We start from the raw sequence: 18,121 nt of genomic DNA, 5'->3' as shown, positions 1-18,121 counted from the left end.
ACCAGATCAATGTGGAGCTATATACAGGGAGTACCAGATCAAGGTGGAGCTATATACAGGGAGTACCAGTACCAGATCAATGTGGAGCTATATACAGGGAGTACCAGTACCAGATCAATGTGGAGCTATATACAGGGAGTACCAGTACCAGATCAATGTGGAGCTATATACAGGGAGTACCAGTACCGGATCAATGTGGAGCTATATACAGGGAGTAACTGTACCAGATCAATGTGCAGAGGTACCAGGTGTTTGAGTTAGATACGTACATGAAGGCAGGGTAAAATGACTAGGCATCGGGAGAGATCATAATAAGGTATTTAAGGTAGATATGTACATGAAGGCAGGGTAAAGTGACTAGGCATCAGGATAGATCATAATAAAGTATTTGAGGTAGATATGTACATGAAGGCAGAGTAAAGTGACTAGGCATCAAGATAGATCATAATAAGAAGACAAATAAAGAGTAGCAGCATGTAATGAGTCTACAAGTGTGTGTGAGTGTCTGTAAGTGAGGTTTTGGTTGATCAATAGCAGCATAGGGAATAGTGTAATTTCAGTGTTACAAAGTAGCTTACCATTGTGCCTACCTGTTTGTGCAAACTGAAATGTAAACCATAACAAAGCTGCCACCCTCTACTGTTTGGGTAAAAAGCTCAGGGATGGGGCTGGAGAAATGTAGTTCATAGAGATCCATGAGATCAAACTGATGGTTTTAACCATGTTTTGAAGGTAGGCCTACCATACACAGTGTGTGTTTACAATTACATTGTTTACAAACATTGGAGTAAAACAAACTTATATTTTCGGTTCTAATGGGGTAAGACAATTGAACTGCACCATCTAGACCTCTCTTCACCCTAGAATTATATTATATTGTATTCTACAGTCATCGCGCATATTGCCTACTGCAGTGACACTGAGCGTCAGACCCAGTATACGGCTTTCTCACTTACTATAAATTGCTGGGGGTCTGTCTTCGATGCTGTCCGGGGACTCAGCTCCCGCGGTATCCTTCACAGACATCTCTTCTTGAGCATCCATTAAGAAAAATAAATTACATTGGCCAGTATGGATCCTAATCGTTCGAGTCCAATTATGCAAATATTCTACTGCTAGGCTGTCATCCTATGTTGCACAGCCTCAATTGTGGCCTTTTTCTTTAAATAGGCTAATGATTCATTTAAAATGATAGCCTACCTTACTTTGTGAAGTTGTTGTTATAGCTATGCTCCTATAAACAATAATATATTTTTTTTTTAAGTACACTATTTAGTAAATGTCTTCATAGACTAAGGCTATCTGTAGGGTATTGATTATGACGCATCTCACCGGCGACTTGCAATATATGTAAACATTTTGATTATGGATTTGGCAATCGCCGTGACATGGCTGGAGCGTCACAATTGATCAAGATGTAGAGCTACGTGAGCTAACCCGACATCAACAGATCCGATAGATGGCAGTGAACCTGTCTGGCATAGGCCGTTTACAATGAATAAATTGGATGTTGGCTACCTATTGAATGAGAATTGGGCCTAAAATCAAATGCTATCAAATGCTATTTGTCACATGCGCCGAATACAACAGACCTTACAGTGAAATGCTTAGTTTACAGTGAAATGTTTACAAAGCAATAAAAAATATATACAATTTACTACATATAATATTGAGGTAAAACTGTTCGCAACAACAGGATAGGATTAGCCCTAGGTGTAGGGCTACAGTGGAGAAGGAATTATGAAAATTGAGCATTCAAGAATGCAGTCGCACTTTATCGAACGTTAGGCTATAGTTCAATACATAATAGTAGTCAATAATGGTTTATTTTTCCCATGATAATGTATTTGAATATTCACTCAAGCCCTCCCTGGTATGAAATATTTACCCCAGTTTTGTGTTTGCCCACAACATCGAATTCTAGTGTTGCCTTCCTCGTTTCAAATGGCAATTCTAGAACGTTCTGCATTCTTGAATGCTCAATTTTCATAATTACTTCTCCACTGTAGCCCTATGCCTAGGGCTAATCCTATCCTGCTGTTGCAAATACCTCAATATTATATGTAGTAAATATTACCGTTTTTTTTTATCGCTTATTTTCACAAGTAGGTCTACTGTATGTGGTACATTTTCACAACTCTTAGTACAGCACTCCAAACTGGTCACACTTGTTATGAAGCCAGTCTTTCATTCAAAATCTGTCATTTTGCATTCATTTGGATTGTATAAACATCTCTCACCACACAACCATTGATTAAAAATATGTTTATTGCGAAATGTAATGAGAACATTGGTTTAATCACCAAAACACAACATAATGATATATTTTCAATTTAGTCGTTTTAACTACCAGTTAATCCAATAGCAAACATTGCAAGGTACTTGTTTCAAATCACTCTTAGAAGTGAATAATACAATAATTAAAAAAATATATTATAATTTAAAAAAAAGTGAATAATATCATATGCTAATATGTGACTAGACTCCTGGGGTAACTGCCTGGGGTAACATTTAAACCACAAGATGTCATCAAATTATTTTCTCCAAACTTTCCCTGGCTGCCACTGGTCTTGCTCAACAAAACATTTCACAGCTTTTGGTGATATTTCAACCAAACGAGTGTGTGGTAAATGTATATATTCCAATGAAGTTAGATCTATAATTGTTTTTAAAATATGCAAGTAGGAAAGCCTTAAGATAAATAATACAAAATATAGATACTTTTTTGAAAGTAGTAATATGTTGGATGAGTGTGTTGGGGCAACTCCCCCTCCTAGGGGGTAACTGGCCCTTTATGGTTATGAATGTGTTTCTACCTGTCATTTAGACAATGACTAGCCCAGTTTGCGCTAGTCTATGCTACCTTGTTAGCTAGCAACTTCACTAGCAGTAAATGCTAGCCAGCTAGCTAATTAGCATAAGCTGCTAGGAGTGCTAGCTAGAAACCTTACTACCAGACTTTATAGCCTTTTAGCTATTTTACACAGCATTTGTGTCATATAGCTAGATAGCTAGCTACATTATTAATAGCGAGCTTTTCAATTTCCATTTCTCCCCCTTTTTTCAGTCCCCCTGTTTCAGTGGGGACTGGATTAGGTGTGAGCAGTGCAAGAGGTGTGCTCATGAGTTGTGCTACAATTTTACTGGGGATAGCTTAATTTATGATTTACTGTATGTACAAATTAGAATCGTGCAATAGCAGAACATAAGAGAATTGCCACATCAATGTTACACTGAGTTAATTATTTAAGTTATTGTTATTAAATGTTATATTCCAATGTTATTTCATGTTATTAGTTATATTCCATTCCAATTTATATTCCAATTAATATATATTTTATATGAATTAAAAATAACAATTGAAAACCTTTTGCTCCTGAATGTTATTTTAAAGACTGCTGGGATTTGGTGGTAAAATTTCACAACTCTTAGTACAAAATTCAAAACAGATCATCAAGAAAGCTTTTTTTCCAAAACTTGATTTGTTGATTTGTTGATGTAGCTTGTCCTATTGACATGTCCCAAATACCTGCTAATAATAGTAGCCTAGATGTGTTATATGGCATTTGGCAAGCAGCAACAACCAAACAAGTTCCCTCCCTTAAAGACAAAAACATAATGATCTCAGTTTTCTCAAGTAAGGTCACTGCTGGTCACAACTGTTGATTTTCTCTAGCAGTTCACCATAGCAACTAAAGCTTGTTTACTCACAGGTCTGTTCTTTCCAGTTTTTTTGGAGCTGTGTTTTGCAGCTTGATCCTTGAACATGTGTCTAAAATCTAAATCACAAACATTTCCCCGTACCATGTTCTTTTCCTGGGTGCTCAACTGAGGGGAAAACACGGTTGACGTCCACAACATTGGAATCATGCCCTTTAGATGGTGAGGATCTTAGAATGTTCTTCTAGGTTCAAACAATGAAAAGGGGGGAAGTGAAAACAACCCGCCAGACTGTGAGGTTGGAGCTTAGTCCAGGGATGGACTCCAGAGGATATTTTTTTTACCTTTATTTAACTAGGCATGTCAGTTAAGAACAAATTCTTATTTACAATGATGGCCTACCCCGGATTCGAACCAGGGACAGCACTCTGTTTCTCTCTCTCTCTCTCTCTCTCTCTCTCTCTCTCTCTCTCTCTCTCTCTCTCTCTCTCTCTCTCTCTCTCTCTCTCTCTCTCTCTCTCTCTCTCTCTCTCTCTCTCTCTCTCTCTCTGCTCTCTCTCTCTCTCTCTCTGCTCTCTCTCTCTCTCTCTCTCTCTCTCTGCTCTCTCTCTCTCTCTCTCTCTCTCTCTCTCTCACACTCCCTCCCTCCCGATCTCTCCTGACCTATGGACAGGGTTCTGTTCCAGAGACTTGAGAAACACTCCAGAGTCCAATTCTCCTCTCCCCGAGTGTCTCCCTCACACTTCCAGGAAAACCCCACGTGTGTGTGTGTAAATTGATTTGACTTTATTTCAAATGCCTTTTATACTGTACACACATTTCAATGTCCATTCATTAAGTAAATGCATTCATCCATTCAATTACAATAACACATTTTCACAAATCCAATCGTGTAAAAGTGAACACAGGGTCGGTGAAAAGATATATCCCCCACCAACATGTGTGGAAGTAGGCAAAAGGCGAGGGCCTAATCCACTGAAGAGGATGAGACAGTCCGATGTAACAAAAGCCCACTAAGCTGTCTAATAAGTGTATTAGACTGAGGGGGCAGAGAGGAGAACCAGGATGGGCTGTGTTGTGTTTATATGTGCATTAGACAGATGGGTGCAGAGAGGAGAACCAGGATGGGCTGTGTTGTGTTTATATGTGCATTAGACAGAGGGGGCAGAGAGGAGAACCAGGATGGGCTGTGTTGTGTTTAGATGTGCATTAGACAGAGGGGGCAGAGAGGAGAGCCAGGATGGGCTGTGTTGTGTTTATATGTGCATTAGACAGAGGGGGCAGAGAGGAGAACCAGGATGGGCTGTGTTGTGTTTATATGTACATTAGACAGAGGGGGCAGAGAGGAGAGCCAGGATGGGCTGTGTTGTGTTTATATGTGCATTAGACAGAGGGGGCAGAGAGGAGAGCCAGGATGGGCTGTGTTGTGTTTATATGTACATTAGACAGAGGGGGCAGAGAGGAGAGCCAGGATGGGCTGTGTTGTGTTTATATGTGCATTAGACAGAGGGGGCAGAGAGGAGAACCAGGATGGGCTGTGTTGTGTTTATATGTGCATTAGACAGAGGGGGCAGAGAGGAGAGCCAGGATGGGCTGTGTTGTGTTTATATGTGCATTAGACAGAGGGGGCAGAGAGGAGAGCCAGGATGGGCTGTGTTGTGTTTATATGTGCATTAGACAGAGGGGGCAGAGAGGAGAACCAGGATGGGCTGTGTTTATATGTGCATTAGACAGAGGGGGCAGAGAGGAGAGCCAGGATGGGCTGTGTTGTGTTTATATGTGCATTAGACAGAGGGGGCAGAGAGGAGAGCCAGGATGGGCTGTGTTGTGTTTATATGTGCATTAGACAGAGGGGGCAGAGAGGAGAACCAGGATGGGCTGTGTTTATATGTGCATTAGACAGAGGGGGCAGAGAGGAGAGCCAGGATGGGCTGTGTTGTGTTTATATGTGCATTAGACAGAGGGGGCAGAGAGGAGAACCAGGATGGGCTGTGTTGTGTTTATATGTGCATTAGACAGATGGGGGCAGAGAGGAGAACCAGGATGGGCTGTGTTGTGTTTAGATGTGCATTAGACAGAGGGGGGCAGAGAGGAGAGCCAGGATGGGCTGTGTTGTGTTTAGATGTGCATTAGACAGATGGGGGCAGAGAGGAGAGCCAGGATGGGCTGTGTTGTGTTTATATGTGCGTTAGAGAGAACGTTGCATAATTCTCAAGGGCTCTCGGTCTCCCTAGAGATGTTTTGGTACTACATTTGACACTGCTTTGTTGGTAGTGAGACCTCTTGACAGCAATCCGTCCTAGAGCTGGAGTGTCTGTTCCAGGGTGAAATCAAGTGTCCTGCTACCCCTAACTGTCCTCTAGTTCCTAGAAAAATTCCTCCTGTGCCTTAATTTAGCAGCTTAGAGACCAACACCTCAGCCTGGCCTGGCAACAACAGGCGAAAGCTTCCCTCGGCCTGGCCTGGCAACAACAGGCGAAAGCTTCCCTCAGCCTGGCCTGGCAACAACAGGCGAAAGCTTCCCTCAGCCTGGCCTGGCAACAACAGGCAAAAGCTTCCCTCAGCCTGGCCTGGCATCAACAGGCTAAAGCCTGTATAGACAGGCCTCTGCGGAGTGTAACCTGCCTCATACGCTTCCTTTAGTGTTATACCTTTGGACTGAGCTTTAGGCTGTCTCTGAGTAGTCAGGGAGCACTTTAAAAGGTACTAATGACCCATGACCATATCTGCTAGATTACATTGATTTTATGGAGCACAAACATTTTAGACACAAACACACATGTCATATTCTAATATAAAATGTTATACTATAATTAAATCAATTTCTATGAATGTGGCATTCACTATGATTGCATCAAAGTTACCCTGTCTCCATTGCATTTTAGCTACAGGAGGATGAGAGGGAATTTATGTAATTGCAGTGTCTGTCTGTCTGTCTGTCTGTCTTTAGTGAGTCCATAAACGACAAAACATCGAGTCCAGCCTCCAAATGTTGTCAGCCAATACAAAGCGCAGAGCAGACGAGCCTTCATAACCCAACCCCTAATTACTTATAAACTACACAGCACCAATCATGTGACGGTATTGTACTGCTACTACTACTACTACTACTACTACGGTAGGTCGTAGCACCCGCCCTATGGATTGGCATTGCGGTGAGAAGCTCGTCTCAAGGGCTAATCCACAACGCTATTGACTATTGACATCATCTCACCAACGGATCATTTTTCACTTACTTCAGGTGAAAGGACTAACATTCTCTCGATACATAAAGGTTGGTGCATAAACTATACCGTGTAAAGTGTTTCACAACGGAAGCGACGGCAGAAAAGAATTGGTGCGTGCGCCCAGTTGCGCGCTCCCTCCGGCAGCACACTGCACAATAACATGTTTACGTCGATTGGACGCATGGTGCGACATGCTTTCTGCATACAGCGCAAACAGTTGGGGGAAAACTGCTACAATAAATAGGCTGATGACGATATATTCTCATATAATTCTAATAATAATTAGAATTCTCATATTATGTATAGCATAGGCACGTATTTTCACAGTGGATATGCACACCAAAGGGGCACTGTTTTGGATATATTTTAGTTGCATAAATTATTGGATGAAACTAAAAACCGTGTTCACAGAGAGGGAAATGAGAGAGACCGTTACATGTTATCAATGTGATTACAATGTAAATCTCTTTGAAATTGCCTACACCGTAGTTGTCGATTTGTTAACATTTTATCTGCTACGTACTTTTAAATGTTTTTTTATTTCATCCACACTCTGTGTGGTATGACAGTAGTTAATGCTCCCAGCCCGATCTTCTCAAACTGTGTCTAGCATAGTGAGTCAACGCTTTTTCATGTTCAGGTTATTCTCCGTCAAATCAATGAAAACTGAGGGGGCGCACAACTAGTTTATGCATTCAAGCATCCACATGTTTTACAATGTAATACACGTACGTTTTTATAACGATATAAACCAATGGAAGATAATCAATGCCAAGAAAATCTCTTCGATTTTACAAACATTTTTTTCCTACATCTTACCAAGGAAAATCCCAAGCGAATATTACTTGGAAGATAAAATACACCATGTGAATCCTTACTTCTCATGTCCCTTAATCTTATTGAAGGAATCACATGATAATAAAATGCACTGAAATATGTGGTTAAGCCTATTACTTGAAGCCGATGACGGGTTAGGTCGACAGCAGCTGTTGCCTGCCTTGTTGCCCATAGGAATTAGTCTTACTTTTACAGTATTATTGAATGATAAATATCTAGACGAAAAACGTTGATAATTGCAGTCGGTCATCTATTTTCGACATTAGTTTATGACGGTAAATCGAAGTGAATTGGAAACGCACTCTTGAAATTCCTCCTTCACACGTGATGCCCCAGAGCTACTATACATTTTAAAGTGAAATAAAATAACGAATGGCATTCATTGGCTAGGCTACTTCTTTATCCAAAACGATTATAGGTAGTTACAATAGATTCGTGCTGACCATGAGTTACATATTGACAGTTATTCTCCTTCTCCAGAAGTTGAGTGGCAGTACTTGCATGCCCAAACTGAAGGGTTCAAGAATGCAATTTAACCCCCTGCAAGCCAAAATGGTATTTACTGTTTAAACCCTCAGGCAGGCTCGTGCTTTGGAGCAGGGGGCAGTGTTATATAACTGTTTTTATTTTGTTTTAACCTCTTGACTCGAGTTATTTTGAGTTATTTATTATCTTATAATGGAGGATAACATTACCTCTCTCTCTTACTCTCTCTCTCTTTCTCTCTCTCTTACTCTCTTTCTCTCTCTCTCTCTTACACTATTTCTCACTCTCCCCTCTCTCTTACTCTCTCTCTCACTCTCTCTCTCTCTTACTCTCTCTCCCTTTTTATCTCTTTCTCTCTCTCTTACACACTCTGCTCTCTTACCCTCTCTCTCTTACCCTCTCTCTCTTACTCTCTCTCTCTCTTACTATCTCTCCATCTCTTTCTCTCTCTCTTATTCTTTCCCTCTCTCCCTCTTTCTCCCTCTCTCTCTCTTTTGCTCTTACTCTCTCTCTTTTGCTCTTACTCTCTCTCTCTCTTGCTCTTACTCTCTCTCTCTTTTGCTCTTACTCTCCCTCTTTCTCTCTCTTACTCTCTCTCTCTTTCTCTCTCTTACTCTCTCTCTCTTTCTCTCTCTTACTCTCTCTCTCTTTCTCTCTCTTACTCTCCCTCTCTTACTCTCTCAATTCAACTCAAGGGGCTTTATTGGCATGGGAAACATATATTAACATTGCCAAAGCAAGTGAGGTAGATAATATACAAAAGTGAAATAAACAATAAAAATGAACAGTAGACACTCAGAAAAGTTTACACTCACAGAAGTTACAAAAGAATAAATACATTACAAATGTCATATTATGTGTGTGTGTGTATATATATGTATATATATATATATATATATTGTTGTAACAATGTGCAATGTACATTTCTCTCTCTCTCTCATTTCTCTCTCTCTCTCTTGCTCTCACTCTCTCTCTTACTCTCTCTCCCTCTCTTATTCTCTTTCCCTCTCATACTCTCTTTCATTATTTTCTCTATTGCCATGCCATTTCTTGCAAACATGTTTGACATCTATTTCTGTTTTCTAGGGAGAAGAGGAGAAACTGAGTCATACACTCATAACTTCTAGCAATCAAGTGGAGCTAGCAGAGCTGTGACTGGCTCAGGTGATTGGCTCAGGTCAGGAATGGTGGATAACTTGCCGGTAGGAGAGGAGACCTTCCTGTATTACGCCAGCTTTCCCTCAGAACATCACGAATCGGACATGGTGATAGACACAGGTGTCTACCAGGCGGTGCCCTCTCCGTTTTCAGAGGACGACCTGAGTGACTCGTCCAGCCCTTGCTCCTGCTCCAGCCCTGAGTCCCAGGTGCTGGGTTCCAGCTACGGCAGCAGCAGCTCCAGTGGAGAGAGCCAGGATGGCCTCCTCGACTTCCTGCTCTCCCAGGCCACCCTTGGAAGTGGAGTTACTCCCACTCTATCTCCCTCAGTACCACCCATCCTCCCCAGGGGTCTAGCATGGGAGTCGAAGACGGACCGCCTGTTTCAGCCAACCAAAGAGGAGTGCTTTGAGTTCCCTGTGTTCCCAGTGGACCTGGAGGATCATGTGGGGCTGCTGTTTCAGCCCACCCTGGAGGAGATAGAGGAGTTCCTGGAGGAGAATATGGAGGTGGTAACGTCGAAGAAGGAGGCTAGTGAGCGAGGGATGTTGGATGTAGACAGTCAGGTGGCAGGGTTAGAACCTGGGCTAGAGCAGTCAGTGCCTGTTGCCAGGGCTACTGTCCCCACCACAGTGACCAAATACACAGCAACATCCACAATAACACATTCCAACGGTTGTAGTGGGATTAAACAGGAGGAACCTGCTGAAACACCAGCCTCAGGGGAGGGGTCTGGCTTGACGCCTGTCATCTTGCAGATTCAACCAATCCAGATTAAGCAAGAGCCCAGCCCAGGTGTGATACCAACACCAGTACCACCGCAGTCCACCCTGCCCTCCTCAGACATAAAAATCGCCCAGCTCCTGGTCAACATCCAGGGCCAGACGTTTGCCCTGGTGCCCCAGCTGGTGTCTCCAGCTAATCTCAATGGTACGTCTTCCAAATTTGTGCGCATCGCGCCCGTACCCATCGCCGCCAAGCCCCTGGGTCTCAGGGAGGGTGGGCTTGCAGGTGGCCAGGCTGCAGGAATCCTGGTGGGAGGACAGAAGTTCCAGAAGAGCTCGGTTACGGACCTTATAAAAATGCATAAGTGCACTTTCCCTGGCTGTGCCAAGATGTACACCAAGAGCAGCCACCTGAAGGCCCACCTGAGGAGGCACACGGGGGAAAAGCCCTTCGCCTGCACCTGGCCTGGCTGTGGATGGAGGTGAGTAGGTTCAAGACACTGTGTAGGTCGTGTTAGAGCCAGACTTCACGGGTGGAGCTCATAGGTCTACTAAATGTGTGGTTATTCATGTGACTACATACACGGCAGTGACAGTCAGTGAGTGCAACAGGGGATGTTTAGCTGTGATGGTCCAACAATGTATGACAATTTAGCGATACCAGTCCATGTTTTAGTTGGAGAAGCCACAGAGTATACAACTATCTCTGTTGACTGTGGTTGGATTATCTGAGATGCGTTGATTCCTTCCAGAGGTTAACAGGGTTATCAACGTCCTTCGCTGGCTGATATTATCACAGAGAGATCCAAAGCCATTCAAAGCCAATCCCACCAGCTGCTCTGCAAAACACAGATATTAATTTTATGAGAAAAATATAATTAATTTTCCAAGTTGTGCGTCAGCTCAATTAGACGTGATGGAGAACTAAAATGATTTGTGTCCCTCATAATGAATGCTCTCCTCCCCTCTCATGCTCTCTCATTGGCTCCATATCTCTGTGTTTTCTTCTATTGCAGAGTTTGAGATTAGATAAGGCCTTTGAAGTGTGGGCAGACTTTGCCCCCTCTAGCTGCCTCTCTGTTTGCTCTCCATCTGTACTCAGTTACACTCTTGCAGAATCAAGTTCAAAGTTTTGGTAGCAGCACTAACTTTATGGCATAATGAATGACTTTACGGCATACTAATTTGATTATTATCCATGATATATTAGTGTGCCAAAGGAGTTTGTTTCTCTGTTTCCACTTACTCAGCAAGCATAAAGCATAGATTTGTCCCATATTATTCACTCCCCATCTCCCTGACTTCTCCATCCAATGGTGTTGCACAACTAAACATAAAAAGCTCAGTGTGCCCGTGGGAACAGCTGGTGAGAAGGTCTCGAATACGATAAGATTGGCAGTGCTCAGCAGTCCTGTGGTCTTATCACAGTGACCTGGGTTAGCCCCAACACATGACTGCCCCGGGCATGTGGTATCCCCCCTCGCCATCCCACAGGGCACAGTGTGGCCTTCAGAAACTGCTCTCTGTCTGAGGGACCCTCACTCCTCCTCCCTCCTCTGCCTCCACCTCCTCCTTTCATCCTTGTCAGGAAATGGAAGTGAGCTTGGGAAATATGCACCTCCAGCCATCTGTCATTTGAGTGCCTTGTGTTGTAACAAAATAAAGTGTTTTTGACATTCCTCTGATTCTCATAATGCCCATAAAAACCAAATGACACATGTACTGTACAGCTGGCATTCGTCTGGCATCTCCATTCTCCTCACACATGTAATGCATACCTACATGTACACAATACATACACAATGCATACCCACATCACATGCATGCATACAGGCAAGTGTAGGTAGACACAAACACATTCAAACTGGGTAAGGACTTAAATGTAAACATTGATATGGGGTTTCTAGTGGACTGTAGATTTGAACACAAGCAGTTTATTGTGAAAACACCATGATGTTCTGAAATAAGGGTATGTCTTGTTTTTGAACAAGATATAATGATATTCCTTAGTGTCCATTCTTCGAACTGGGAACTTCAAGTGCTTTATGATTGCTGCTTACTGTATTCTGTAATAGTAGCTTCATGAAAGTCCAAAGAGCTGGATCGTTGTGTGGAATTGGAAGCTCTTATGCAGTAACACTGTCGCTACCTGTTGACTGACATTAGTTACAGTAACACTGTCACTACCTGTTGACTGACATTAGTTACAGTAACACTGTCCTCCCTATTGACTGACATTAGTTACAGTAACACTGTCCTTCCCTGTTGACTGACATTAGTTACAGTAACACTGTCCTCCCTATTGACTGACATTAGTTACAGTAACACTGTCCTTCCCTGTTGACTGACATTAGTTACAGTAACACTGTCCTCCCTATTGACTGACATTAGTTACAGTAACACTGTCCTCCCTATTGACTGACATTAGTTACAGTAACACTGTCCTTCCCTATTGACTGACATTAGTTACAGTAACACATTAGTTGTCCTTCCCTATTGACTGACATTAGTTACAGTAACACTGTCCTTCCCTGTTGACTGACATTAGTTACAGTAACACTGTCCTTCCCTATTGACTGACATTAGTTACAGTAACACTGTCCTTCCCTATTGACTGACATTAGTTACAGTAACACTGTCCTTCCCTATTGACTGACATTAGTTACAGTAAGTAACTGACTGTTACAGTAACACTGTCCTTCCCTATTGACTGACATTAGTTACAGTAACACTGTCCTTCCCTATTGACTGACATTAGTTACAGTAACACTGTCCTTCCCTGTTGACTGACATTAGTTACAGTAACACTGTGACATTAGTTACAGTAACACTGTCCTTCCTATTGACTGACATTAGTTACAGTAACACTGTCCTCCCTATTGACTGACATTAGTTACAGTAACACTGTCCTTCCCTGTTGACTGACATTAGTTACAGTAACACTGTCCTCCCTATTGACTGACATTAGTTACAGTAACACTGTCCTTCCTGTTGACTGACATTAGTTACAGTAACACTGTCGCTACCTGTTGACTGACATTAGTTACAGTAACACTGTCCTTCCCTATTGACTGACATTAGTTACAGTAACAGTAACACTGTTCAGTAACACTGTCCCCCTATTGACTGACATTAGTTACAGTAACACTGTCCTTCCCTGTTGACTGACATTAGTTACAGTAACACCCTATTGACTGACATTAGTTACAGTAACACTGTCCTTCCCTATTGACTGACATTAGTTACAGTAACACTGTCTTCCCTGTTGACTGACATTAGTTACAGTAACACTGTCCTTCCCTATTGACTGACATTAGTTACAGTAACACTGTCCTTCCCTGTTGACTGACATTAGTTACAGTAACACTGTCCTCCCTATTGACTGACATTAGTTACAGTAACACTGTCCTTCCCTATTGACTGACATTAGTTACAGTAACACTGTACAGTAACATTGTCCTCCCTATTGACTGACATTAGTTACAGTAACACTGTCCTTCCCTATTGACTGACATTAGTTACAGTAACACTGTCCTCCCTGTTGACTGACATTAGTTACAGTAACACTGTCCTTCCCTATTGACTGACATTAGTTACAGTAACACTGTCCTTCCCTATTGACTGACATTAGTTACAGTAACACTGTCCTTCCCTATTGACTGACATTAGTTACAGTAACACTGTCCTAACACTGTCCTGTTGACTGACATTAGTTACAGTAACACTGTCTTACCTGTTGACTGACATTAGTTACAGTAACACTGTCGCTACCTGTTGACTGACATTAGTTACAGTAACACTGTTCTTCCCTATTGACTGACATTAGTTACAGTAACACTCTCGCTACCTGTTGACTGACATTAGTTACAGTAACACTGTCCTTCCCTTTTGACTGACATTAGTTACAGTAACACTGTCCTTCCCTGTTGACTGACATTAGTTACAGTAACACTGTCCTTCCCTATTGACTGACATTAGTTACAGTAACACTGTCCTTCCCTATTGACTGACATTAGTTACAGTAACACTGTCCTTCCCTATTGACTGACATTAGTTACAGTAACACTGTCGCTACCTGTTGACTGACATTAGTTACAGTAACACTGTCCTTCCCTGTTGACTGACATTAGTTACAGTAACACTGTCCTCCCTATTGACTGACATTAGTTACAGTAACACTGTCCTTCCTGTTGACTGACATTAGTTACAGTAACACTGTCCTTCCCTATTGACTGACATTAGTTACAGTAACACTGTCCTTCCCTGTTGACTGACATTAGTTACAATAACACTGTCCTTCCCTATTGACTGACATTAGTTACAGTAACACTGTCCTTCCCTGTTGACTGACATTAGTTACAGTAACACTGTCGCTACCTGTTGACTGACATTAGTTACAGTAACACTGTCCTTCCCTATTGACTGACATTAGTTACAGTAACACTGTCCTTCCCTGTTGACTGACATTAGTTACAGTAACACTGTCCTTCCCTATTGACTGACATTAGTTACAGTAACACTGTCCTTCCCTGTTGACTGACATTAGTTACAGTAACACTGTCCTTCCCTATTGACTGACATTAGTTACAGTAACACTGTCCTTCCCTATTGACTGACATTAGTTACAGTAACACTGTCCTTCCCTATTGACTGACATTAGTTACAGTAACACTATCCTCCCTGTTGACTGACATTAGTTACAGTAACACTGTCCTTCCCTTTTGACTGACATTAGTTACAGTAACACTGTCCTTCCCTTTTGACTGACATTAGTTACAGTAACACTGTCCTTCCCTATTGACTGACATTAGTTACAGTAACACTGTCCTTCCCTATTGACTGACATTAGTTACAGTAACACTGTCCTTCCCTATTGACTGACATTAGTTACAGTAACACTGTCCTCCCTATTGACTGACATTAGTTACAGTAACACTAGTTACAGTAACTGTCCTTCCCTATTGACTGACATTAGTTACAGTAACACTGTCCTCCCTATTGACTGACATTAGTTACAGTAACACTGTCCTTCCCTGTTGACTGACATTAGTTACAGTAACACTGTCCTTCCCTATTGACTGACATTAGTTACAGTAACACTGTCCTTCCCTATTGACTGACATTAGTTACAGTAACACTGTCCTCCCTATTGACTGACATTAGTTACAGTAACACTGTCCTTCCCTGTTGACTGACATTAGTTACAGTAACACTGTCGCTACCTGTTGACTGACATTAGTTACAGTAACACTGTCCTCCCTATTGACTGACATTAGTTACAGTAACACTTGACTGACATTAGTTACAGTTGACTGACATTAGTTACAATAACACTGTCCTCCCTATTGACTGACATTAGTTACAGTAACACTGTTCTTCCCTATTGACTGACATTAGTTACAGTAACACTGTCCTTCCCTGTTGACTGACATTAGTTACAGTAACACTGTCCTTCCCTATTGACTGACATTAGTTACAGTAACACTGTCGCTACCTGTTGACTGACATTAGTTACAGTAACACTGTCCTCCCTATTGACTGACATTAGTTACAGTAACACTGTCCTTCCCTATTGACTGACATTAGTTACAGTAACACTGTCCTCCCTATTGACTGACATTAGTTACAGTAACACTGTCCTTCCCTGTTGACTGACATTAGTTACAGTAACACTGTCCTTCCCTATTGACTGACATTAGTTACAGTAACACTGTCCCTCCCTGTTGACTGACATTAGTTACAGTAACACTGTCCTTCCCTATTGACTGACATTAGTTACAGTAACACTGTCCTTCCCTGTTGACTGACATTAGTTACAGTAACACTGTCCTTCCCTGTTGACTGACATTAGTTACAGTAACACTGTCCTTCCCTCTTCCCTTGACTGACATTAGTTACAGTAACACTGTCCTCCCTATTGACTGACATTAGTTACAGTAACACTGTCCTTCCCTGTTGACTGACATTAGTTACAGTAACACTGTCGCTACCTGTTAACTGACATTAGTTACAATAACACTGTCCTCCCTATTGACTGACATTAGTTACAGTAACACTGTCCTTCCCTATTGACTGACATTAGTTACAGTAACACTGTCGCTACCTGTTGACTGACATTAGTTACAGTAACACTGTCCTTCCCTATTGACTGACATTAGTTACAGTAACACTGTCCTTCCCTATTGACTGACATTAGTTACAGTAACACTGTCCTCCCTATTGACTGACATTAGTTACAGTAACACTGTCGCTACCTGTTGACTGACATTAGTTACAGTAACACTGTCCTTCCCTATTGACTGACATTAGTTACAGTAACACTGTCCTTCCCTGTTGACTGACATTAGTTACAGTAACACTGTCTGACTTCAGTAACCTGTTGACTGACATTAGTTACAGTAACACTGTCCTTCCCTATTGACTGACATTAGTTACAGTAACACTGTCGCTACCTGTTGACTGACATTAGTTACAGTAACACTGTCCTTCCCTATTGACTGACATTAGTTACAGTAACACTGTCCTTCCCTGTTGACTGACATTAGTTACAGTAACACTGTCCTTCCCTATTGACTGACATTAGTTACAGTAACACTGTCCTCCCATTGACTGACATTAGTTACAGTAACACTGTCGCTTCCCTGTTGACTGACATTAGTTACAATAACACTGTCCTCCCTATTGACTGACATTAGTTACAGTAACACTGTCCTTCCCTATTGACTGACATTAGTTACAGTAACACTGTCGCTACCTGTTGACTGACATTAGTTACAATAACACTGTCCTTCCCTATTGACTGACTTTAGTTACAGTAACACTGTCCTCCCTATTGACTGACATTAGTTACAGTAACACTGTCCTCCCTATTGACTGACATTAGTTACAGTAACACTATCCTCCCTATTGACTGACATTAGTTACAGTAACACTGTACTTCCCTATTGACTGACATTAGTTACAGTAACACTCTCGCTACCTGTTGACTGACATTAGTTACAGTAACACTGTCCTTCCCTTTTGACTGATATTAGTTACAGTAACACTGTCCTTCCCTGTTGATTGACATTAGTTACAGTAACACTGTCCTTCCCTATTGACTGACATTAGTTACAGTAACACTGTCCTTCCCTATTGACTGACATTAGTTACAGTAACACTGTCCTTCCCTATTGACTGACATTAGTTACAGTAACACTGTCCTTCCCTATTGACTGACATTAGTTACAGTAACACATTCGCTACCTGTTGACTGACATTAGTTACAGTAACACTGTCCTTCCCTATTGACTGACATTAGTTACAGTAACACTGTCCTCCCTATTGACTGACATTAGTTACAGTAACACTGTCCTTCCCTGTTGACTGACATTAGTTACAGTAACACTGTCCTTCCCTATTGACTGACATTAGTTACAGTAACACTGTCTTCCCTGTTGACTGACATTAGTTACAGTAACACTGTCCTTCCCTATTGACTGACATTAGTTACAGTAACACTGTCCTTCCCTATTGACTGACATTAGTTACAGTAACACTGTCCTTCTCTATTGACTGACATTAGTTACAGTAACACTGTTCTTCCCTATTGACTGACATTAGTTACAGTAACACTGTCCTTCCCTATTGACTGACATTAGTTACAGTAACACTGTCCTTCTCTATTGACTGACATTAGTTACAGTAACACTGTCCTTCCCTGTTGACTGACCTTAGTTACAGTAACACTGTCCTTCCCTATTGACTGACATTAGTTACAGTAACACTGTCGCTACCTGTTGACTGACATTAGTTACAGTAACACTGTTGCTACCTGTTGACTGACATTAGTTACAGTAACACTGTTCTTCCCTATTGACTGACATTATTTACAGTAACAGTGTCCTTCCCTGTTGACTGACATTAGTTACAGTAACACTGTCCTTCCCTGTTGACTGACATTAGTTACAGTAACACTGTCGCTACCTGTTGACTGACATTAGTTACAGTAACACTGTCGCTACCTGTTGACTGACATTAGTTACAGTA

The 18,121-nt window shown here is 41.8% G+C and overlaps 1 protein-coding gene across 2 annotated transcripts in view; it reads left to right on the top strand.

Moving 5' to 3' along the window:
• The first annotated feature begins 6,735 nt into the window (after nt 1-6,735).
• Nucleotides 6,736-18,121, top strand: part of LOC112235065 (Krueppel-like factor 15) — a 43,037-nt gene continuing 31,651 nt past the window's right edge. The window contains exons 1-2 of one of the 2 annotated variants that reach the window (XM_042299701.1): nt 6,736-6,901; nt 9,297-10,575. In XM_042299701.1, the coding sequence (XP_042155635.1) occupies nt 9,395-10,575 (1,181 nt within the window). In that variant the 5' untranslated portion in view covers nt 6,736-6,901; nt 9,297-9,394. Of the gene's footprint in view, nt 6,935-9,296; nt 10,576-18,121 lie in introns of both variants that reach the window. The other variant, XM_042299700.1, reaches the window with a different exon arrangement.

The sequence above is a fragment of the Oncorhynchus tshawytscha genome, linkage group LG16, assembly GCF_018296145.1.
Source record: "Oncorhynchus tshawytscha isolate Ot180627B linkage group LG16, Otsh_v2.0, whole genome shotgun sequence".
NCBI classification, from domain to species: Eukaryota; Metazoa; Chordata; class Actinopteri; order Salmoniformes; family Salmonidae; genus Oncorhynchus; species Oncorhynchus tshawytscha.
This window is presented reverse-complemented; position numbering and strand designations above follow the sequence as displayed.